Source organism: Myxine glutinosa, chromosome 1 (genome assembly GCF_964187855.1).
Source record: "Myxine glutinosa chromosome 1, kmMyxGlut1.1, whole genome shotgun sequence".
Taxonomy (NCBI): Eukaryota; Metazoa; Chordata; class Myxini; order Myxiniformes; family Myxinidae; genus Myxine; species Myxine glutinosa.
In genome coordinates this window covers 123,967,073-123,993,018 of record NC_136261.1, presented here as the reverse complement: position 1 = coordinate 123,993,018, position 25,946 = coordinate 123,967,073, and the positions used below count along the sequence as shown (strand labels likewise).

Sequence of the window (25,946 nt, the reverse complement as noted above, 5' to 3'; positions counted from 1 at the left end):
TTTCGTCTGAAGTCGTCATCGGCAAGACCTGATGCTTCGTAAACTGCGAAACACATCGAGATTCAAAGCCGAGGGTCCCGTCCTTATTACCCATGGGTTGTGTGTGCCTCCAAATTTAAAAAAATTTTGATCTGAACGCATCTTTCTAAATTCAATATATCTAAACAGATGCACAATCCTCTAAGTTTTATTTCCAAGGTGCACATCTCTACAATGGGCACTACTCACTTCGTCTGCCCTATACAGTTCGCGCCGTGCCCCGTAGATGTGTCGGTGAGCCTGCTCGCGGTCATTGTGACATTTTGCGGAGTGGCTCTCCTCGGGGTCTCGCTCTTCGTCTCCTGGAAACTCTGCTGGATCCCTTGCCGGGAACGCTGTCGCGATGCGCGCTCTATGCCCCTGCCGCTCGGGTCGCCCTACCCGTTGCCACGGGCCACCGCTCCGGCCATGGACGTTAACGGGCTCGAGCACGACAAGGCAACACGGGAGGACGCGTTGCCGCCCCCTCCTCCACAGCTGGCCGCTCCTGCCAGCGCTCCTGTCGATTCTGACGCTTCGCACGAGCTTCCCGTGAAGACGAGCCACACGTCTCCGGATGTGCCCGCAGGAGGTGGAGCGAGGGACAACCCCAGCCACAACCCCCGCGTACCGAGGCCGAGCATCGACCCCGTGGAAGCGTCCCGGTGAGTTTTCGCATGGCTGTCTGGATTGCGAGTAGATTGAATGAGTAGCTCAGAGAAACGGACGGGAGGAGTGAGTGGGTGTGAAGCAAGGTGATAAAATGGATTGGGGAGTGTTGTTTTAGTTCAGTAAATAGATCTCTTGGCTGCAGCCTGTGGGAATCTCGATTCAAATCAACAATTTATCTTACCAACAGGTTAAGATTCACATGCGCCACTTGTGATGTCGTTTGGGATCAAGATATAGACGAATGGATTAACTTGTCACAATCTGCAGTCCGGTAGATCAGATTGTGCCTTTGTCTTACTTCTTGCCAACACTAAGAAGCTGCAAATGAGAACTTGCACAAAGCAGCTTATTTTCATCAGCAGAACTCTCAAATGGCTTGTTGAAAATGGGAAAAAAATGGATTATTTTTAGATCTGGAGTGTAACATGATGTAGTAACGTAATTATAACACTAACTTATCATTTGTAAAATTGTTAAAATCATGAAATTTATTTCAAATGTTAAATAAATCTTATTACAGATTGTTTATTAAAGATTGGGAGTAGGGAAGGGGGCTTCGGAAGAGTAACCTGGTTCACGATGCATATGGGTGAGCTGGTAGGGGGCAAAGGCATACAGTAGTAAGTTGTCGTTTCTGTGGTTGACCCTGTCGTGGACAGGTCACCACTCCGTCGAAGGTTGCGGGAATTCCCACTGAGCAACCAGGGGGATCGAACTCGCACCATTGAGGGTAATGTAAGAAGGGTTAACCACTCAACTACCAAAGTACACCAGGGAAGAGAGGGAAGGGAGTCAACATTTGTACCATATTTGTCATAGATAACATATAGGCGACCCATTAGGTAAGATTGTGGGGCATCTTTTTGTTATGGTTAGGGTTAGGGTTGTTAGGGTTAGGGTTAGTTGTTATTTGGGTTAGGGGTACTTGTTAGGGTTAAGGTTAGGGTTGGCGTTGTTGGGGTTATTAGTTGTTGTTAGGGTTCGGGTTAGGTTTAGAGGTTTTGGAAGTTTGATGTGTTGGCACAGGTATGAAAAGATAATTAGGTTTTTCTTTCTTCTGCTTTTCCAAAGTGCATAAGGCTCTTCAAGCAAGCATTGCATTGGGTATGTCACTGCTCTGGTTGTCAGTCTTAACCATTCACAATGTTGCTCCATTGCGTTGGGTGGGCAGGATAGCCAAAGGTTATGCACACTCACTTTGGAGTTGTTGCCCAGCCAGAGGTTGAATCTCGGCCCAGATATAAACTATCATTGCGGTGTTTCGCAGGCAGGACTATGCATCAATGTGTGTGCCATCCCACGAAAGGACATTACACTAGGCGTCTCGTCTATTAGCATTGGTTGATGGACATTAAATATCCTACAGTGTCCTTTTTGATGAGGAAGCAGTAAGTTATCTCCGTCACCTTGACCTAATTCCAAATTCTCGCTCTAACATACAGGGGGCATCAGTGGGACAGACAGTCGTGCCTCCAGCAGATTATACTACTAGCCACCATCTGCTGCATACGAGAGGGGGAGGGGGGAGGGGGGGGGGGGGGACGAAAAACCATTCTGCATATCGAACTGAAGAAATCAATGCCATTTAGCAGAATGCATTTATCCTGATTTACTCTTACAATATGATGTGTTCACAGCACATCATGGAAGAGGCAGCAGATAGTGTGCTTAACTTTGATGTCTTGCCCTTGGCCCGATTTCCCAAAAAATCCAAATTACCATTCTGGTGTAATGCCAGTTACAGGAACTGCATCTCATCAACCAGGCTGAACAGTTTGTTTTGTATCCACTGAGGCTGGATCTGGATCTGGACCTGAACCAAAATCTAATCAGCTTGTTATTGACACATAACCAACTCATCCACCTAGTTTTGTCATAATCCATCCACAACTTTGAGATATCCTGCTATGTATTGTTTTTGGCCTATCATATGTCAATGGTGAAGAATAACTTGTAAAGTTATAGGATCTAGATCTTCACCAAAATTAGTCAATTCGGCCTTGTTACATACCAAACCTTTGCACCAAATTTCGTCCGAATCCATCCAAACTTTTGAGATATCCTGTTCACAAACAAACAAACAATAAGACATCATGCAGAGCACGATACTTGCAAGATCAACCCCCCCTACCCCCCCCCCCAAAAGGTTGCAATTGATCCAGCAAATTGTGTATTTCATAAAGATCAAAATTGACGATCTTCATCAAAGCTCAGGTCAATAGGATGAAAAGTGATGATTTTAGAAGTTTGACCTTGAGTTGACCTTTGACCTTTTGACCTCAAAAATAGTTGGTTTCCCAATTCAGCGAGGCAATATGCAAATGCTGTTCAATTTTCCAGTCAATCGGATGAAAATTTACAGTTTTTCAGATGAAAATGGATTTTGGAAATTTGACCTTGAGTTGACCTTTGACCTTTTGACCTCAAAAATATTTGGTTTCCCAATATAGTGACTCAATGTGCAAATGCTGTCCAATTTTCAAGTCAATTGGATTAAAAATGGCGATTTAAAAATTTTGACCTCAAGATGACCTTTGACCTCAAAATCAACAGGCTTCTCAATTGTGATGAGCTCTACAACTTGGTGAAGTTTCGTGAAGATCGGTTGAAAATTGTGACCTGTAGGCGAGTGACATACAGACAAACAAACAGACAAACAGAATAACGCACAAGACCAACCAATATACAGTATATGAAAAATCTTCGATTTTGCAAGTAACAAACAAACAGACAAGAGTGAAAACATAACCTCTGTCCACTATCAGTGGCAGAGGTAATAACGCCGCCATTTGTAAGTGATGTTAAGTCCGATGTCGGGTCAACAATCAGGTAGACACAAAACATCGGGGAATATATTATGTACAAGTACAACTACGATATAATTTTTGGCTAGTTCCATGGCTAAATACATTTACTGTATTTGGCCCACCAGTCCATCCGCTCACTACGGGAGTGGAAAAAGGGTCATTCCTCTTTGGGGTATGTAGATTACAGTCGATCTATGGTCGGATCTCAAGAACATTGGGTGTGTGTTCATTTACCAAGTTTCTTGTGGAGAGATCGGCAAGTGGTTTAAGCATTCGAGCAAACACTCCATTCAAAACCGTTAAGGAACGGCTCGATTGGCGAGCGCTAGATAGCTGCTTGGTAAAGGAGCACAACCCGAGCTTCTCCCTTTCAGTTTTGTATCAAACAGCAGGAGCGAGTACACGTTATCACTATTACTCTATCACTATTAGCCGGCGAAGTCGGTGTTGTGAATGAACACGTACGTATTATGTTGAAAAGCCAGATTTTGCTGAATCCTTTGAGAATTTCGAAGCTTTGACGCACCAAATCGCTCCATGGAGGCCGCCATCTTGCGGATGCGGAAGTATGCATTAAAAATTGAGAAAAAGTTCAATAGGAGTTTGTTTCACACGTCTTTTTTTGAATCACAATCTTATGCACCTCTAATTTGTAATTAAAATACTTTAAGACCAACCTCGTTCCCCGGGCCCGCACTGGCCTGGTTATCTTCAACGAAAATCGTCACCAAACACCAGAACCAATGAGATTCGAGCATTTGAAAAAATATTTCAAAAAAGCTTATTACCGCGTTTCGGAGGCTGAAAACGGGGTCAAATATTCGAAAATTGACGAAGAATTCTTTTTTAGAAATCTCGCGGCTGTAGGGCATAGTTTTTCACGGCCGGAAATATCCGAAGTTGAGACGGAATTCACCAAATTAATCAAGAAGGAAATTTTATAAATTTTAATCTCATTCAGAATGCAAATGGTGTCATTTTTAACTAGGTACGGTACCTACTACACCTACCTACTACCAACTACGTAACCTACTGATGCCACAGTGATGGGTAAAATAGTGGCAAGAGGCTTTCGCTTCGCCGGCTCATTGCGGCTTTGCAGTAGGGTACTAGTACTTATACACGTTCTCACTGCAGGAAAAACGCCTTGGGGAAGTGGGACATTATTAGTATTAATATTGTTTTGTAATAACATTAATAATAAACGATTATCATTAATTTTGTTATTAAAAGCGTCTTTGGAAAAACGCGACGGTAAAACTTCTTCTTTGGACAAACGCCACGATAAAGCTAATTTAACATTGATATACACCTCAACACGCAACACCATTGACTGCAATGGGGGGAAAACCCGCTCGGGGGAGAAAACCCCCTTGGGGAGAGGGGCAAATGAATGTGCTACAACCTTTATTATGCAACCATTGGTCATCCTGTCAAGTTTGGTTGAGATTGGTTAAGTAAGGACGGATGTATTGGCGTCAAAAATTCATCAGACAGATGGACAGACACAAATGGCGTATTTTAGTATGATTATGATTTCAGTGGAACAACACCCTACGTCATGTCTTTGTGGGTTAATGACTGCCATCATAGGGTTTGAACAATCACGCATGAACAAACGAAGGTAATACATGGCGGTCTCACAAACTACTTGGAAATTTATTGATAAAGCATTTGCCATGTTTATGTCCATGCGTGTGAACCATTCTACATACTTGAGTCCACTTTGCCTTAATGATATATTTTCAAGGATTATTTTCACAACCACTTAGCCTATGATGTTTTAGACTCATGGGGTGTAGAGGGGGATGGGTTATTATAATTATCCTTATTACCCTGGGCTCGCCAAGGGAAAAGCAGGGTTAGGCATTCAGTTCCGTACATGCGTATATGTAGCTATATGACGTGCGTGTCTGCATTTTTAAAAATTCATTTCGTCGTCAACTGTTGGTCCGATTGACATGTAATTTTACCATAGGAGCACCTCCGCTGGTATTATTTTTTTTATTCATACTTATGATGTCATAGGTCATGTGGTACGGACGCCATCTTGGAAAACGTTACACCTCTATATCTCCCAAATCGGTCAATGGAAAAAGTTGAAACAAGGCTTATTGTCAAGTACTCCCCATGGTGAATAAGATATGTTGATGATGATGGCATTGGTGCCTTCATTATGATGTCATAATTGGACAAGTACAATGCTTGATTTGATAAGTATGAAAAAAAATATTCCTCTGCAATTGTTAGTTCAATGGACACTAAATTTGTACCAAAGGAGCGGTGACTCTTTTAAAATTGTAATGATAATTATGACGTCATAGGTCACGTTGTGCAGGCACTATCTTGGAAAAATCGAAAAATGTTGCACCTCTATATTTCCGAAATCGCTCCATGGGAAAAATGCAATAATGGCTCATTGTAAAGAACTCCCCAAGGGGAATAAGATATGTTAATGATGTCATCAGTACCTTAATTATGACGTCATAATTCGACAAGTACATTGATTGATTCGATCAGTATGAATTTTTTTTTCTCTGCAATTCTTGGTCCGATTGACACTAAATTGTCACCATGGGAGTGCCTCCTCCTGTAGAATAATTGAATGATAATGATGACGTCATAGGTCATGTGGTACAGGCGCCATCTTGGAAAAAATGCTGCACCTCTATATCTGAAACTACTCCATGGAAGAAAATTAAACATGGCTCATTGTCAACTAATCCTCATGGGGAATAAGATATGTTAATGATGATGTCATCGGTGCCTTCATTATGACATCATAATTCGACAAGTATAATGCTTGATCCGATCAGTATGGATTTTTTTCTCTGTAACTGTAGGTCTGATGGACATGAAAATTTTCACCAGAGGAGCGCCTCCTCTTGTAGAATATTTTTTTATCATAGGTCACATGCTACAGGCATCATCTGGGAAAACCGAAAAATGTTGTACCTCTATAGTCTATATCTCCAAAATCGCTCCATGGGAAAAAATTCAAACATGGCTCATCGCAAAGAACTTCACATAGGGAATAGGTGTTATTAACGATGATGCCATTGGTGCCGTAATTATGACATCATAATTAGACAGAGACAACGCTTGGTCTGATCAGTTTGAAATTTATTGAGCATGATCTATGCAACAATTATATTAGAGAATATAAATTTAGGATGTCATCGCTCACGTGGTCTGGCAGCCATATTTGATTTTTTTTTAAACGTTCAAAAACAGAAGAGTTGGCTCGCACCAAGTTGACTGCACGTGGTAATTATTCGATGAATACCATCTAATTATTATTGCTAATCTTCTTCTCATTATTCTTCCTTCTCTACCCTTTATAAGGGGTGAGGTCCAACAGTACCAAACCTATGCCCTGCCTTGCCCGGTATACTCCTCCACTTCCTGCCTGTCCTCAGCCAACCCTTCACTCTCGAACTACCCCACCTTATTGATATCCCTCCTCACACAATCTTCCCATCTCAACCACAAACGACCTCTTTTCCTCCTAACTTGCTTCCTCAACCTATCTGCTCTCTTTGCCATCCTGTCTTCCTCCATCTGCACCAAGGGTCCAGCCCACTTCAGCAGGAATTTCACCAATCTCCCGGTCAAGCTCATCTGCACAACAATCTCATCCCTCAATTGATCCATCCTCCTTCGATCCACCCTCTTCACTCCCGCAATCCTCCTAACCCAGTTTTTCTTGCAGACATGCAACCTCTGTTGTATCTCTGCCAGTACCACTGTTTTGAGACTATAAACTTGGCAGGAATCACACAAGACATCAACACTTTCCCTTACAATTTCCTTTATATTTTTCTTTCTGCCATTACTCCTTCCATCCTCCTCCATATGCATTAGCACCCACCTCAATCCCTTTCCGCAGTTCTGCTTCTAACTTACCATCACCGGTCACTGTTCCTCCCAAGTACGCAAATCAATTTCCCTGTTTGGTCTCTTTGCCCTCTAATGTGATGTTCATTTATTTTCTCTGCTGGTCCACCCACATCATCTCAATGTTCTCTTTACTCATCCTCAGTCCATACTTCCCAAATGCCTACTTCCACTCCACAATACCTCCTACATCTCCCACTTACTCTCCACCACAACACCTCGGCCCACCTATAAACTGTCATCCGGTGTTTCACATGCAGGGTGATTCAATATGTTTGTTCTCCCTCGATGGACATGCAGCTGGGTGTCCCATCTCCTATCGGTAGTTGGTGGACGTTAAAGATCCCAGGGTGTCCTTCACAAAGAGCAGGTGAGCTATTGCCGCCACCTTGAACAAATTCGAAATTCCTATCCTGACTAACCGCTGGGAAGGTAATGGTAAACTACACAGTATCCCTCTTGCCAAGCATTCGGGCAGAACACAAAATCAATCAATCAATCAACTCAAGATCTTTCTTTTTTTTCAATCACAATTGTTATCTTTTCTAACTCCCCTCTCTTGAAGGTGTGCGCATCTTGTGTGGATGGTATGCATCAATTTCTCTCTTTCACTTTCCTTCCACTTCTTTCAAATTTCTGCAAAGTTACCACCCCGTGTGTTTCTTCTACTCACACACTCTGTACCCCTCAATTTAGTCACTCATCAGTGTAAACCTTTACTCACACATTTTTGCCACGGTTTCTGCGACACTTTTTTGCCGCGATTTCAGCGACACGTTTTACAAGGTTAAATTGATATTGTCTGATCGTATATGATTATTCTTATGTGTTGGAAGAACGAAAACAAAGTATTAAGTAATATAATCTTCCTTTTGGGTGCAAAAAAATACAGATTGATTACAAAATGGACACATTATGCTTCATACGCAATGTGTGTAGATGTGGTGCACCATGTTTGTTCTGAACAAAATGGCTTCTAATTGCAATATGTCGCTGCTCTTAGTATAGAGGGAGTCGACATGTGTACATGCGCATACCATGTGTAGTGTGTTAATGTTCTTCTTCTTCTTTAAGCCCACACTTATTCACACATTATTGTGGGGTTGGCCGGGAGAAGCTTGGCCCAAGTCTTTCATGGACCAACTGACCAGGTCTGATGTTTGACTAAGGTTTGGGCAGAAAATTTGCAATTTGTCCCTGGTGCTAGTGATAGCTTCTCTACTCTTCACAAGGACACCGTGGGATGTTTCGTGTACACCAACTACTGCCGGCAGTTGGCACGGTACATACATCCATGAATCACCTGGCCTGTGAAACAGCGGGTTGACAGTTTATAACTGAGTCGGGATTCGAACCCAGGTTAGACAGCTTAGAGCCATTCGAGCCATGGTATGGAAAGCAAGGAGTTTTGCATTTTTTTGTGGCTGTGAGAACTATTTAGTACCCCACCAGTCTCTGTATGTTTGCATGTCGACACATATGTTTACCTTTTTTTTCATTTCTTTTTTTTTTAGAAACTTCAAAGAAATGGGATCCAGCCTGTGGGCTGAGGATCTGTGTTCAAATGAGTTCCTCTCTTGTTTATATTGTTTAAGAGGCAGTGTAGAAGAATGAAATTATATAGTTCAATGCAATTCGCTATGGCTAATGGTAATGGGTAAACAAAAGATTCAAAGGAATGGATTTTTGTCCTCAAAACTGCTATTCTTAAGGAGTATAATTTGTAAAACTTGCTCTTTCCTTATTAGTATTGAGATGGAATTTAATGATAATAATAAGTAGATTGTTCAGAGAACACCATACCCCGTGCAGTGTTCAAGATTATATTTTAATTTTAATAAAATGATAATTTTAAAGATCGTAAAAATAAAATTCAGGAAGTTTAGTGCTTTCTTATACATCACCCTTGTGCACCACCCTGTTGAACATGTCAAAGTACTGCAAAACTGGAGGTTATTGGAAGTGCAAATAAGGTGATTTGTGTGTTGCAGTGTTCACATATATTAGGGTGCATCAAATGCCCCGTTTAAAAAAAAAAATTCTCATATTAATTTAGTCATACTTTTGTTTTTGGTACACTAGCCCCGCCCCCCCCCCCCCCCCCAATATAGCATTGATTTAAAATATTTCTGATTTTCGATTATCGGGTTAAAATCAGGTATCCCCGCTAATGGGCCGCTTGGGCCAAATGTGAGGTTGGTCAACAGTATGACGGTGGGAGTGTACTCCACGCCTTCTAGTGACATTTCTGATTCCTCACCACCGACCTGGTCCCTCCTGCACTGTTCATCGACCTAGTTCCGCCACAAGCATGGGGCAATCTTGCTTTCTGTATGCACAAACTCAGGCCAGACAGCGCTCTCCTGTGCATCAAGAGCGGTTTGGTGCCAGATTTGGCAAGTCAAAGGTCTCAGCATCGGTCACGCTGTCACCGACTGGCAGACTTGGTGGGACCTGCCTCGTTGTTTGTGTTTGAACTGCTCCAGCTTAACCCGGCATTTCTCCAGCTCAGTCTTAGCGACGAGCCGACCTCCTCCACATAGTGTGTCAGCGGCTAAGATTCGGGCAATAATGTCACAAACGACTGTGCCAAACATGGCATCAAGCTGAGCTCAGAGTTCCTGGCGGTAGCACAGTTTGAGCAGCAATTCCAGAATGCTCTACAAGTTGTTGAGCACGACCGGGCCTGTGAACCAAACCTGCGTTTGAGGAAGTGAGCAGCAGAAGCCAGTGCAACTATTTTGTCATGTTCTAAAGAGAAAATAAATAAATATTGTCATGTTTCAAAGAGAGAATAATAAATATTTTGAAAAAATATTCTTTTTTTGGTTCGTTGGTTACCAAATTTAAAAAAAAATTGAACGACATTTCTTCCAGCTTTGATACAACCACCTTTTAGAGGCCATTTTTTGGAGTCAGTGGCCATTAATTACTGTGATAAAGTATTCTTACTTATTACTATAATTATAAAATTTGAAAAAAATCTCACATTTGGCCAAAACAACCCATTATTGGGGGCACCGGTTTTTACCTGATCCTGGTGGGGGGTCTAAACAAAATGGAAAATCCGAAATATTTAAATCTCGGAGCGTTTGATGCACCCTAACATACAGTCACGTGAAAAAGTAAGTACACCCCATGTAAAGTTTTGACTTTTTCAACATATTTCAACATACAGCTATTTGATCTTCATTTCAACAATATTGATAGATAAAGGTGATATAATATAACAAATATCATGAAACATTTACATTTTGTAGTCCATTGTATAATTTAAATAAACATAAATGCAAATTTCGCATGTGGAAAAAGTCAGTACACCTTTGGCTCTAATAGGTGGTATTGCCCCCTTTGGCAGAAACAACCTCAAGTAGGTGTTTCTTCTAACTGCCTACCAGTCTCTGACATCGACTGGGAGAAATTTTTGCCCACTCCTCCATGCAGAATTCTTTCAGCTGTGCGATGTTTGAGGGGTTTCTTACATGCACAGCTCGTTTCAAATCCCCCACAGCATCTCGATGGGATTTCGATCTGGGCTTTGACTTGGCCATTCCAGAACCCTCTATTTCTTTCTTTTCAGCCATTCCTTGGTGGATTTACTGGTATGTTTAGGGTCATTGTCATGTTGCAAGGTCCACCTTCGGTTGAGGTTCAACTCTTAGACAGATGGCCTCACATTATCCTCAAGCACCCTATGGTACAATGAAGAATTCATAGTGGATTCTATGATGGTGAGCTGCCCAGGCCCTGATGCAGCAAAGCTGCCCAAAACCATAACATTTCCACCACCATGCTTTACAGTTGGTATCAGGTTCGTGTGGTCAAATGCTGTCTTTGGTTTTCGGCAAACATGTCCTCTGGTACTGTGGCCAAATAGCTCTACCTTTGACTCATCTGTCCAGAGCACATTGTTCCAGAAGTGCTTGTCTTTGTGTCGTTGTTCATTGGCAAACTTTAGTCTTGCCCTGATGTTCTTTCTGGACAGCAAAGGTTTCCTCCTGGCACACCTCCCATGTAGATCAAATTTGTGCAGCCTCTTTCTAACGGTAGACTCGTGCACTTTGACATCAACAGTGGCAAGAGCTACCTGTAGGTCCCGTGATGACATTCTGGGGTTCTTAGAGACTTCTTTCAGCATCTTGCGGTCTGCTCTTGGGCTGAACTTGCTGGGGCGGCCTGGCCTGAACAAGTTGGCAGTTGTTTGGAATCTTCTCCACTTGTGGATGATCTTCCGGACAGTCGAATGATTGATTTCAAATTGTTTGGAGATGTTTTTAAATCCCTTCCCAGACTCGTAGGCATCTATAACCTTCTTTCTGCAGGCATCAGGGAGCTCTTTTGATCTAGGCATGGTGACGCCACACACTTCAACAACAAAGAGCAAACCAAACCAAATGTCTGAGGTTTAAATAAGACAGGTTCCTCCAAGATCCTCTCTAACGATGTTCTAATCATTTGCACCTGAGCTGGTGCACCTGATTCTAATTTTAGGTATTTGAAGTGGTGATAAATGTAGGGGTGTACTTACTTTTTCCACATGCGAAATTTGCATTTATGTTTATTTAAATTATACAAGGGACTACAAAATGTAAATGTTTCATGATATTTGTTATATTATATCACCTTTATCTATCAATATTGTTGAAATGAAGATCAAATAGCTGTATGTTGAAATATGTTGAAAAAGTCAAAACTTTACATGGGGTGTACTTACTTTTTCACGTGACTGTATATCGTTCAATTTAAATAAAATAGACTTTAAAGGGCATACAAAAAAAATCTGGAAGTTCCTCGATGTAGATGCAGTGTTTTAACATGTTATATTAGTTCTTCATGCCTGGTGTTTGTGTCCTTTATGACGTCCCTAAAAACGACGTTTCCTGTTTGGAATGATTTTCAATTTTGCTTGACTGCCAGACAGGCAGAAAAAGAAAAGTATTCTTTTGCTCCTCTCTGTGCATGTGTGATCAGGACAAATTCAGAGCCAAAGTAATGATAAGCTACAGGTTTGTTTGTTGATTCATGCTCCACTTTGTTTTCAAAATATAACATTCAATTGAAATTAAGTTGTTCCTCGATCAATAACTGACGTTTTTTGGAGACAGACAGAAGTTACCCAATTGCTTAACCCTGCTTTTTGCTTCGTGTGCGTGGGGAAATTATTGAAATGATAGTACGCAGATCCAGATCCGGATATTCACCAAAATAGAACCAATTCGTTCTTGTCAAACACCCAACATGTCCACCAAGATTCGTCCGAATCAGGCAATCGTTTTTTTTTTAAATTATGCTCTACTATAAATGGTTTTTGGTCCTATTTTTTAAAATGAAGAATCAATTAGTTTTTGGTCCAGGTGGCTGGCTTAATATCTTAGGACCAAAGGTTCAAGCCATTGTCATGCTGTTAAATAACACCATGTGGGTTGACTTAGCCTGTCATCCTTTTGAGGTTGGCAAAATGAGTACCAGCCTACTGGAAGCAGGAGGAGCTGCATCAGCGGCACAACAATGATGCAAACAGCAGCCACAGGCTGCATAAGAAATATTAATAAAAAATATACATATATAAAATAAAAATTAAAAAAAACTTTAAAGTCCTAGTATCCAGATCTTTACCAAAATCTAATTAATTTGTCCTTGTCACACACCCAAGCTGCTCACAGACAGACAAATAGAGGTGAAAACATAACCTCCATCCACCTTCGGTAGTTTAATAATAATACTGTGCAAAAGTCTTTGGCCACTTGAAAGGGTGGACGGAGGTCATGAAGGTGGACGGAGGTCATGCATTCTCCCCTGTTCGTCTGTGAACAGGATATCTCAAAGTTTTAGACGGATTCGGACGAAACTTGGTCGGTAGGTTAGGTATATGAAACGGACGAAATGATTCGATTTTGGTGAAGATGCGGAACCAGATCTGGATACTTGAATTTCTTAAGTGATTCTTTGCCATTGAGAGATAGGGCCAAAAACGACATATAGCGCAATATCTCAACAAGTTGTGTACGGATTATAACAAAACTTGATAAATGGGTTGGGTCGGTGAAAAGAACAAGCTGATTCGATTTTGGTTAAGGCCCGGGTGCATTTCCAGACTATCAATAGGATCACAAAACGGAAACTGTTCAGCCTGGCAGAGGTTTGCACTCTACCAAGATATCTGTTTTGGAATGCTTTCTTGCAATTTCTGGAGAAATTCCATGGGGAGGTTGTTCCATGCACCCTGCAATGTTTCCCATAATCTGTCTTTTCAATGTGGTTGTTTTTCATTTTTATTCCTTTCCAAATAATCCCAGACAGTTTATATGATGTTAAGGTAAGGACTCTGACAGAGCCATTCTTTCCCACTGATTAGCATCCCAACTCTGATGTTCTTGGGCATGGTTCAGTCTCTTGGCTTCTTTGTTATCTTTACAGATAAAGGAAGTTTTGACAGAAACTCACCCATGGAGACTATTTTTGACAAAAGACCTTCTGACAACAGATGAGTCCACTTTGAACCCCTGATTTTCATCAGACCAGCTCTGATGTAGCTTTAGCACTTGATTTTTTTTCTATTTCTTAAGAGACTTGTCTTTAATCTGTTTTGCTGAATCTTCATCCGTTTTTATGCATTTGCTCATCTGTTTTGCTTTGTTTCTTTGGTATTTCAATCTGTTTTCTGGCTTTCGTCTTTGGTCTCAATATGCTTAGTATTGTTGTTTGAATGTCATATTTGATAATAACTATCTTATGGGATATTTATCTCTGGGAATTGTCTTCTTGGTGTAAAACTATTAGTTTGAGTCTCATCGAGTTTGATATATTGAGCATGGTGTCAGTTTATGTCATTAGAAAGAGAGAATTTATAAATTAGTGAAAATAATGTGATGGCCTAACCATTTTGCACAGACTCTATGTTCCCTTACAAGGAACTTTGATGAAGGAGACTATTAACCCCATCAAAGCCTGCACTCGGATGGTCAACTTATGATTGTCCGTTCTCCATACTTTTCAAATACTGAGCATCAAACAAGGAAGCATGGCATACCATTTTTCACGTCTCTGGTATGACTCGGCCCTGGACCACAACTTTTTTGAGATATCCTGCTCACATACAGAAATACTGTCATACAAACTGACAGACAAATAAACAGGGGTGAAAACAACCTCCGGCCACCTCCGGTGATGTAGGTAATAATAATAACAATACTGTGCAAGTCTTTGCCCACCTGAAATAAACATTTTTTTTTACGTTGTAGCACATAAGGCAATGCTATCTGGAACAGCGTTTGTCTGTCCGTCTGGTGTATGGATGTACATATGTACTGTATATCCCTTACGCAGGCATTTTGCAGGGTTATGCCCTTTAAAATTCGTTTTCTCTGCAACCGTTTGTCCGAATGACACAAATTTTGCACCATAGAAGCTCCTCCTCCTGTAGAATTATTTAATGATATGTATGACATCACAGGTCATGTGGTACAGGAGCAATCTTGGAAAAACCCAAAAAAATGCACCTCTATAATCTCTGAAACCACCATGGAAAAAATTGAAACATGGCTCATTGTAAAGTACTCCCAATGGCGAATAACATATGTTAATGATTGTGTCATCGGTGCCTTCATTATGTCATAAATCTATAAGTAGAACGCTTGATCTGATCAGTATGAAATTTATTGAGCATGATATAGGGATAAATTGGTCAATAATTTTTTTGATGACATCATCAGTCACGTGGTTCGGCAGCCATATTTTTACGGCATAGCCCATAGGGCAATACTGTATGGTACAGTGTGTGTCTGTCCATCCCCTGTATGTATGTCCTTCACAAACGTCCACCAATCAGAGGTGAGGATCTGGTCACATGACAGGGGGATAGCAGATCATCCACTCAGCAGATCCAAGCCCGGCTATGCCGTTGACTATAGGCCTTGTTTTGACTTGAAGACTTGTTTAGTTCACATTGGCATATTTTGAGAAATGAAGTGTTATATTACCTCTGTTTGAGGTCTTGATTGTCCATTTGAACCACTGACGTTTCAAACTTAGAGTAGATGCTCTACCCATTACACCACCAAGTCTGATATACTTGGTTGATATTAGAAAATCCATTATAAACCACATGAAAACACATGAACATATGTGTGGCAAATGTCCTATTTCTGGCATTTATTGCAGGTTTGCTTTATTGAACCATCTTTAGAGGCCATTTTTCCTCGCAGAGCAGGGGTTGGCCTTTTTTGGGCCCCCTTTTTGAAGCAATATTTTATGGCCAGATGCCCTTCCTGCTGCCAACCCTGTTAGTCGCCTCTTGCGACACACAGGGAATTTCCAGTGAACTGGTACTCAATTTTCCGACCTCAGAAGGATGACAGGCTGAGACAACCCCCCTGGCGTTAATTCAGCGATCGACCGGGAATTGAACCGGATACCAAGCCGGCACCCTAACTGCTAAGCAACACCAGGCTGCAGGTTTGCTTCATTGTACTTCGATAATGAATGTTCCATAGGAGGATGGTAAGATAGGTCAGATCATAGCATGCTCATCTTTGAGTCATTCTTGGGCTTGAGTCCCTAGTTTTCGAGGAATTGAATTTGACGACAAATTGTCATTTTAATGTTATGTGCGCAGGATAGTGAATCATCGAGTATACTGTCCTTAACCCTAATTTCACGAACGTGTGGTTGCTAAGATTCCCCATAATAAGTATTTAAAGAAGGATTCCTTCTTAAATTAAGAGAATTCTTAAAATAATTATTAAAATAATTCTTAAAAGGATTCCTTCTTAAATTTTCTTCTTAAATCTTAAATTCTTCTTTAAGAAGGATTATTTAAAGATTATTTAAAGGATTTTAAAGAAGATTTAATGAAGATCGAAATTCCCAACTTTGTCTTCTGAATCTTGCTAAAGATTGGCATAGTTCACCATTATTGGGGACACAAAGTTATTGGCCTTTGAAGAAGACAGTTTTGAATGTAATGTTGAATTTTCATTATTCATGTAGAATTGTTTCAGGATTGCACTAAATTTATAATGCAATATTCAGTAGCACATGTCACATTTGCTTAGACGTCCGTCATTTTTAGTTCATAAAGGACAACAATTGTGGATTAGCGGACATCCAAGAGCCATTTCAAAAGTTTTGTGTACGACTAGAGATGCTGAACTGTTTGCAGCTTTTCAAATGTCAGCATGCTGAGTTGTAGCGCCAACGTTCCTTGCTTGGCAGCAGTAATGTATGGGCTGTGCTGCCAGTTACAGCTGAGCAATGCACTGAAAATCATTGCGAGTGAGTTTTTCACATTTGGAATTACTAGCAACGCTACCCGCCCCACGGGCGGGGCTTCAATTGGGAGGCCCAAATAAAAAGGCAAAATATCAGAAATTGAAGGCTTTTTTTTATTTTAAACGATTTATATAAACATCCGTTAAATCATATCACAGGCAAATCATCAAAATCTAAACAGTATTTGTAGAATTTCAATAAAAGCCACATCACTGTTCATATCGGTAAATATTATTCCATCGTGTTTGGAAAAACTGGAAAATTGGAAAAATTGGAAATTGGAAAAATTGGAAAATTGGGGAAAAAATGGAAAAACAATATAGCCGATTTTACTCCAGGGGGTCCCAGGATTACCCACCCAAAATTTTGTTGCGATCGGTTCAGCCGTTTATGCGGTACCTGGGAACAGACGGACGGACAGACATTTGGTGAATATAGTAAGATAACAGCTAATTATAACATTTTCTGTTCTGCTGGAAATCTTCCATGGGAGATTCCACCGATTTTCGAGACTTTGGGAACCATTTCCCTTCGTATGAAAATCATACAGATATCATGAATGTTATATTGCCTGTCATGAGGACGTAGAAGATTCTTCACAAGATGGCCAACTAAGCACTCACTGCAACTGACGAAGAAACACGGTAAAAAGTTACCTGTACAGGAAGCAGGCTTTTTCCCTACAAGTCCTTGACCAAAAAGACTGGGAAAAAGGAACCTTGGTGCAAAATTGATTCCCCATGTGCATAATGGTGATAATCTGATCACACTTATGTTGATGTACACAACTCATTTGCAGGGCTTGTGACATGATACCGGTTGATGTTCAATGGTCAGTCGACTAAATACGGATACATTTTTACCTGTTCAGGCTGGAGTTCCCCAAGGCAGTGTTCTGGGCCTTGTGCTTTTTCTGGTCTTCATCAATGATCTCTCTGACTCTCTTGAAAATCCTCTCTATCTCTTTGCTGAAGACTCCCCTATCTGCCGCTCCATTCCTCATCCCTCAGATCGGCAGTCTGCAGCCTCCTCACTCTCTGCAGACCTGGACAAAATCACAGACTGGGCAAACAAGTGGAACATGTCTTTCAATCCTGACAAATCTCACACTCTTACGATGTCTCTCCGAAAAGACCGACTGGACAACCCTCCCATCTACTTTTTGAATAATCCTCTCCTAGAAGTTCTGTCACTCAAGCTTTTGGGTCTCCCTATCTGACATGATTTTTCCTGGGAAAACCACATTTCAAAATCGGGCCTCCAAAGCCAGTTGCCGACTGGGCATCTTCCGTCGTGCGAAGTCCTTCCTTGGCACACCTGAGCTCCTCACCACATACAAGGCTTTCATCCGCAGCTCAATGGAATACTGTTCTCCCCTCTGGGCCGGGGCTCCTGCCTCACACCTAGCTCGGCTTCATGCTGTTGAAACCAAAGCTTTCAGAATCATTGGAATCTCCCGCAATGAAGCGAACTCCGAGGGCCTTTCACTCACTCACCGCAGGCAGGTTGGTGGTCTTTCTGTCTTCTACCGACTCCTTTCAGGCCTTGCTCCCCCAGCTCTCTCTGGGCTCTGTCCCCCAAATATTCCTGCAGGTCGCACAAGATCTGCTTGCAACCCTCTTATGGTTAAACTGCCAAAATCAAGACTCTCTGCTCACCTTTACTCTTTCATCCCCCTTTTCTTCCGCCTCTGGAACAAACTTCCTCACTCTCTTCAATCCCACTCCTCCCTCCAGGTCTTTAAAACAGCTGTTCACCGCCACCTCTTATCTTCCCCCATCCAAAACCTTGATCTTTTCTACCGCTAATTTCACCCCAGATTCACTTTTTTGAAATACCAACTTCCTTCCTGGAAGTCCTTGCAGTGTCCTTGTGTTTTATACTTCTCCCACCCCTCCCTCCCTTCCCACACCTCCTCCCCCCAAACCCCCCCACAGATCTCCCGATGTCCCTGCTCTCAAATGTTGTGTTTGCGTGCTTCCCCTTCTCTCCCCATCTTGTCTACCGCTACCCTTATTATGTGTTTTGTGTGTCTGTTTGACTTTTTGTGTGATAAATGTTAGCTCTTTCACGAGCCTCGATCCTGCCATACAAAAAAAAACAAAAAAAAACATTTGTTCCACAGTTGTAGAGGCAATGTACTGAATAGGAAGGAGTCTGCTCAGTCAATGGGAGTCTGAAACCACAGACAGATGCAGCAGTTGGTGAAAGACCTTTTCCACCCAATTTAGATTTTTGGGAGTAGGCATATGGTTTTCCCTCCAAAATTTTGTTTTTATGATGCTTAGTAAAGCGCAAAATCCTTCAGATGGATTTCAAACTGCGGTCTGGGCAACTAGCATTAATTGATGAACTTTGAAGATCCCATCGTGTCTTTCATGAAGAGTAGTTATAACACTGGCACCTTGAACAATGAACATATTACCAATTGCTGTCCTAACCAACTTCAGATATATGGCAAGCTTGGCCAGTCAGTTGGTGAAAGACTTGGGCAAATCTTGCATGTTCTATGACCCAGTAGGTGACCCCCACAGAAAGTGGGATAATTGGGACCATAAAATAGTGGTAGAAGCTCCGTCACCAAGAAAGAAAATAGCTCGCTGCAGCCAGGGAGCAATGAAGTTGATGCACGTCATAGTCTTCTCCCACTGTGGCCTTCAGCGCAACCATACTGTGTCCCACAATCAGGCTCTCAATAGGGCATAGAAAGCAAAGGCACTGCAGGAAGAAAATGTTCCTTGTGCACCATTACAAGCAATTTTAAAATGTTGCAGGTACAACACTGAGATTTTACCTGGGAAACACGCCTTACTCTGTCCCAGTGGCGTGATCTTCCTCCAAGGCAAAGCAGAGCCTCATTGTCAGAGAGCTGTCCTCCCCTTTATACATTAGTGGGGTTGGAAGGTTTTTGCACACAGACATTATTATTATTCTCTTGTCCTGTCATTATGCAAAAAGGTTAGTATAAGCATTACAAGGACATTGATATGACTATAGCTGAGAATAATGAGGGCGTGCAGTCATTTACAGTATGCATACTGCAAGTATCAGGCATGGATGCAGTCAATGAAAATAGTGTAGGGGGCTGGAAAAATCTGTGATGGTGGGATGCTAGTGGCGGATAATGTGGTTTACTGGGGTGGGGGAGTACGGGAAGAGGTGGGGTGTTTGGGTGAATAAAAGATTTCCGATAATTATGCACTTTCAAATCACTCCAGAACAGTTTTATGACATGCAACAGTTTGTCCCAGAAATAAAACATCAGCGATATTTTAAAATCTTATACTTGAGCGACGTTGATGATGCGCCATCGCAAATACCCACACTTTCCATGTAAAGCAAAGTTGAAAGATTGCCAAAGGTTCCACCAGGAACGACCCAATGTCAAATTTAGAGTTGAATTTTTTCTTGTTTTGACCACTATGACTCAAGCTCCCACCCGCTGGGGCATCAACATTTTACAAAGTAATTAAAAATGAAATACACAAATGTCTAATTTACAAATGTATTCAACCCCCTGAGTCAATACTTCAGAGCAGTCAGTGCCTTTGGCAGTGATTACAACTTCGAGGCTTCTTGGGTATGTCTGTATCATCTTTGAACATCTGGAATTCGTGAGTTTCTCCCATTCTTCCTTGCAGATTTGCTCAAGCTCTGTCAAGTTGGACTGGGAGCTTCGGAAAACAGCAATCTTCAGGTCTTTCCACAGATTCTCAATCGGTTTCAAGTATGGGCTTTGGCTGGGATTAACTTTCACATTCTTGCTCTGAAGCCATTCCAATGTTGCATTGGGTCATCTTGGGTCATGCTTGGGGTCATTGTCCTGTTGGAAAACAAATCTTCTCCACAGTCTGAGGTCTTTTGCACTCTGAAGCAGGTTCTCCTCAAGCATTTGTCTGTATTTGGCTCCATTCATTGTTCCCTCTCTCCTTACTGCTGTTCTCAGTCACTGCTGCTGAAAAGCATCCCACAGCATGATGCTGCCACCTCCATGCTTCACGGTATGGATGGTGTTAGATGGGTGAATGAGCTGTGCTCGGTTTCCGCCAGATGTAGCGCTTTGCATTCATGCCTTTTCTTCTACGCTTTGCTTTCACTTTTCTTCTAATCAGACCACAGAATATTTTGCCTTATACTCATAGTCTTTCACATGCCGGCATGCAAACTCCACGCATTCTATGTTGTGGCTTTTTCTCAGAAGTGGCTTCTATCTGGCCACTCATTGAAGCCTAGAATTGAGAAGTGCTGAAGAAACTGTTGTCTTTCTGGCAGGTTCACCCATCGCAGCCGAGGAACGTTGTAGCTCTGTCAGAGTGGTCATTGGGTTCTTGGTGACCTCCCTGATCAACACCCTTCTTACCCAGTTGCTTTGTTTGGTCAGATGGTCAGCTCTAGGAAGCGTCGTGGAAGCGGTAGTTCCATATATTCGGTAGCTCTAGGAAGCTGTACTTCGGAAGCGGTCTTCTAGGAAGCGGTAGGTCTAGGAAGCGGTAGTTCCATATTCTTTCCATTATCTAATGGTGGAGCTCACTTTGCTCCTGGAAACTTCAAGAAACACTCTATAAATTGTTTTTACCCTTCCCCAGATCTATGCTTCCTCATGATTCTATTTGAGTTCTACGGGCAGTTCCTTGGATTTCATGGGAGAGTTTCTGCTCTGACATACACTGTCAACTGTGGGACCTTATACAGAAAGGTGTTTCTTTCTAAATCATGTCCATTCAATTGAATTGGACACAGGTGGACTCCAATCAAGCTGTAGAGAGATCTGAAGGATGATCAAAGGAAATTGGATGCACCTGAGCTCAATTTGGAGTGTCATAGCAAATGGGTTGAATACTTATTGACTCAAGACATTTCAGTTTTTCATATTTCATTAATTTGTAAAACAAAATCTAAATAAAAAAATCCACTTTGACATTATGGGGTATTATGTGTAGATCAGTGACGAAAATCTCAATTGAATCCCTTTTAAATTCAAGCTGTAACACAACAAAATGTGAAAAAGTCAAGCGGTGTGAATACTTTCTGAAGGTGCTGTAAATCTATGTAATAATCCTGATCAAATTTGTGTTGTTCCATTATATGCGATACTGAAAATCACTCGTGCGCAAATATGATATAGGCACAAAGCTCACTTCAGCTTACAAAGACTAAGGAAGCTTTTTCTTTTCTTTTTTTGCATACACAGTCAAGGCTCGTGGAAAAGCAAGAACACATAATGGATCAGGACATAACATAATAAAAGGAACAGCAGGAGAAGAGGGAAATTTCATCAGCAGGGCAGAGGGAGAAAATAGACCGAAATGAACAAACAGGGAACAGGGAACAGGGAACAGGTAACAATGAGGGGTAGAGAAGAATGCAAAGGGTGGATAAGATGGACACAGAAGCAAATTTTTGGGAGGGGTAGGGGGTGTTTCAACGGGTGAAGAAAAGATCATGGTTTTTAATGGGGCGAGATTTGAGATTGTGAACAGCTGCCTTGAAAACCTGGAGGGAAGGATGAGAGTGAAGAGAGTCTGGAAATTTGTTCCATAGGTGGGGAAAAAAGAGGAACAAATGAGTAGAGGTGAGCAGCGGTTCTGGATTTTGGCAGTTTCACTAAAAGGCAGTTGCTGGTGGATCGCATGCATCTCACAGATACCTGGGGGTCAGGGGGGGTTGAGGGGGACACAAAGCACAGAGAGGGCAGTTGGTGCAAGACCAGAAAGGAGGTGGGAGAAGACCGAGACCACCGACTTATCGCCGATGGTGAAGTGATAGGCCCTTAGACACAGATAGATAGGTAAAGTAAAGATAAAGTAAAGTAGGCAAAGTGATAGACCCATTGATCAGCTTCATCACAAGAGATTTCAATGATCTTGAATGCCTTGGTTTCCACGACATCAAGCTGAGCAAGGTGTGAGGCAGGGGCATCAGCCCAGAGGAAAGAGCAGAACTCCACCAAGCTGAGGCTGAAAGCCTTGTAGGTGGATAGGAGCTCAGGTGTCCCAAGGAAGGACTTTGCACAATGGAGAATGCCCAGTCGGCATCTGGCTTTGGAGGCCAACTTTGAAATGTGGCTTGCCCAATAGAGATCATGGCTGAGAGTGAGACCCAAGAGTTTTAGTGACTGAACCTCTCTGAGACGGTTATTGAGAAAATAGATGGAAGGATTTACAGGACGGTCCTTTCGGAGAGAGAGAGTGTGTGGGATTTCTCAGGGTTGAAAGGCATATTCCAAGTGTTTGACAAGATTGCGATTTTGTCCAGGTCTGAATAGAGTGAAGAGGCTGCTGCCTGTCTGTCAGAAAGATGAACGCTGTCACGGCAGGGAGTGGAGTCATATGCAAAGAGGTAAAGAGGTTTTTTTCCCAGAGAGTCAGATAGGTCATTGATAAAGTTTAGGAATAAAATGGGACTCAGAACACTGCCTTGGGGCACTTAAGCCTCCACAGGGAGAGAAGAGAGGGCTCCGTTGATAGCCACATGTTGGCTATGGGAGCGGAGGAAGTTAGTAATCCAAGAGTGAAGTTGTCTTTGGATTAAATAGGCAGACAGTTTGGAGAGCAAGGCGAGATTCCACACTGCATCAAAAGCTCGATCGGTGTCCAGAGATGTGGCCCTGAGATGGTTACAATGCAAAAAATGATAACTGAAATAAGCTTGTTCGACATGAAATATGGCATTTCATTGCCGGCAAGAGTGGGCAGTCAACATGCTAAATACCTGGGTGTATACATAATGTATTTGGGAAAAGACTTCCATATCTGGAAATGGGTGGCCTGGATGGCCTGTAACAAATTACACAAAATTTGGCCATCAAACTTGCCAGAGAAATTAAAGGTGTACCTCTTCAGGGCTACCGGTGCAAACAGACAGACATTTGTATCATGCTGAAATGTGGACCTTGAGTGCAAACGTATCTTGATGAAGGAGTTGGGGACTCAATACTTTGAAACAAGCACATAATTGAAGCATTCACGAGCACAGTCGGCTGTGGTAACATTTGAAGTGTAGAAGGGAAACGTGGAGCAGACTTAACAAGTCAGCATCATGTTTTTGAAGGAGGAAACAGGTTTGAGAGTTCAGCCATGTTGTTAGTCAGATGTTGTTTTCTAGCTCTCTTGAGAGTGGACGCACACTTGTTGCGGGCTTTGTAAAGTGATCTGAAATTACCTTCAGTCGGATTTGCCATCCAGGAGGATAAGGCAAGTTGTTTCATGGCAAATGCCTCATCACATGATTCAGTGTACCATGGGTGAGAGGATGGGCATGATAATTGAAGACAAGATGGGATGAATCTGTGCATAAAGGAGGGCAGGTTTCTGTGGAAGAATCCCCAGGCTGAGTTCACATCAGGGGTGGCAGATATAGGAGACCAGTCCTGAAATGAAATGGCAGCTTGCAGTCCTTTCCAATCTGCTTGAGTGAACTGCCAGACTCTCCAGCGTTGAGGTGGTTTTCTGAAAATAGCCAGAGAGATGTTAATTCTCACAAGCACATGATCAAATGAACCATTTTGGAGCAGAGGAAAAGCAGGAGACATTAACGGGGAAACTGGTAATCACCAAATCCCGAAAAAAGGGAGTGAAATCCCTTTTGTAGAAATCTGGTGGAGAGTTTTTATATAAAAAGTTTAAAACCTGAAATGCCATAAAACACAGTCAAGGACGTGCACTTTGACCCCAAGACCACTTGAATCCACTTGTACTATTTACTTGTATTGTCTTGTGTATTGTAGAACTCCATGGTTCAATAATCAAAATCAAAGGTATGGCTTTTAAATGCTTATGACTTCACTCTGCCATAGTTTTTAAGCATATCATTTTGACCACATATGAATGGGCAGCCATTTTTTTCCATGCCATCCCTACATCTGGAGTACCCGCGTACTCCATGATAAAACATCTTATTTCCCATTTTAGCTTGCGAATATAATGTGAATGCGTTTTACAAAAGGAAACAAGAAAGAGCAATCAGAGATTGTAGACCCTCGCCAGGATGTGTTTTGGTGGTTTTTAAGGCTTTTGTGTTAAAACAAATATGGCGGCCGAACCAGGCGACTGGTGACGTCTTCATTTCATCTTTTCGCTACCAATTTATCCATAGATGATGTTTGAGAAATTTCATCTTGATTGAATGAAGTTTTGTACTTGTCGAATTATGACGTCATAATGGAGGCACCTATGACCAATATCAATAACACATGTTATTCCCCATTGAGAGTACTTTACAATAAGCGATGTCTCAATTTTTTCTATGCAGCGCTTTTGGAGATAGAGGTGCAAAGTTTTTCGGTTTTTCCAAGATGGTGCCCATACCACGTGACATATGACGTCATAATTTTCATTAAAATTCCACAGGAGCCGCACCAATGGTGAAAAATTCTTGTCAATCGGACCAACGGTTGCAGAGAAAATCATATTTATTTTGTGCAGACAGACAAACAGACAGACAGACAAAAAACCGACTCAAATGCAATACCCTATCCTCTGGCGAGCGTAATGAGAAGAAAAGTACAGAGTGGTTTCAAAAGTCCCCCCAAAAAAAGTTTTAAATCATTCATTTTTTTACGTATGTTAGCCGGAAAGGCTTTCTTCGCCATCATCATAAAACTGGTATAAGGAAAGCTTATGAAGAGGTTATTTGAGGTATAAAAAGCTTATGTGATAACACCATGGAAACTTAGAAAGCGCCGAGTTATAGGATTGAGGAGCTTATCTGCAGGACACTGCATCACCTAAAGTCTTCACCCAAATGCAAGAAGCGACTAGAAGTTTTCCAACTGTAAAATAAGCTTAAAATACTATTTTAGCCTGCCCAATTCTCATCAATTTGCAAGAGTTTGAGAAGATCGACGTAAGTTTGCTAACACCGGATTGCAGTAATCCACTTCAAGTGCATTAATAGAGCAAAAACCAAAGTTTCAAAAGTTCACTATATAAGCGGATATATAAGCGGATATATAAGCGGATATATAAGCGGATATATAAGCGGATTTTGGTAATATTGTTGAGATGAAAGGAAATGTTCCTTTCTTACGCATTAGCAATATACAGGGTAATGGATGGGCTGACAGGATGGCTTGGAGATATATGCACTCACATTTGAGCTGTCCAGCCTGGGTTTGAATCTGGACCCAGTCACTGCCTCTCATGCATGGTGATGCATTATGTGTGTGTGCCGTCCATCAGAAGGACGTTAGGCCGGACGACCCATCTGTGGTTTAAAGAGCCCATGAGGGAGTTCCAAGTAGCAGCTCTTCACTGGAATGTTTACCATGAACACCTGTGCCAC

The 25,946-nt window shown here is 41.8% G+C and overlaps 1 protein-coding gene across 2 annotated transcripts in view; it reads left to right on the top strand.

Annotated features, from left to right (window-relative positions):
- The window catches only part of LOC137427978 (synaptotagmin-9-like), a 218,062-nt gene that overhangs the window by 5,492 nt on the left and 186,624 nt on the right, over positions 1-25,946 (top strand). The window contains exon 2 of one of the 2 annotated variants that reach the window (XM_068117857.2): positions 266-683. In XM_068117857.2, coding sequence (XP_067973958.2) covers positions 266-683 — 418 coding nt within the window. Of the gene's footprint in view, positions 1-246; positions 684-25,946 lie in introns of both variants that reach the window. The other variant, XM_078776706.1, reaches the window with a different exon arrangement.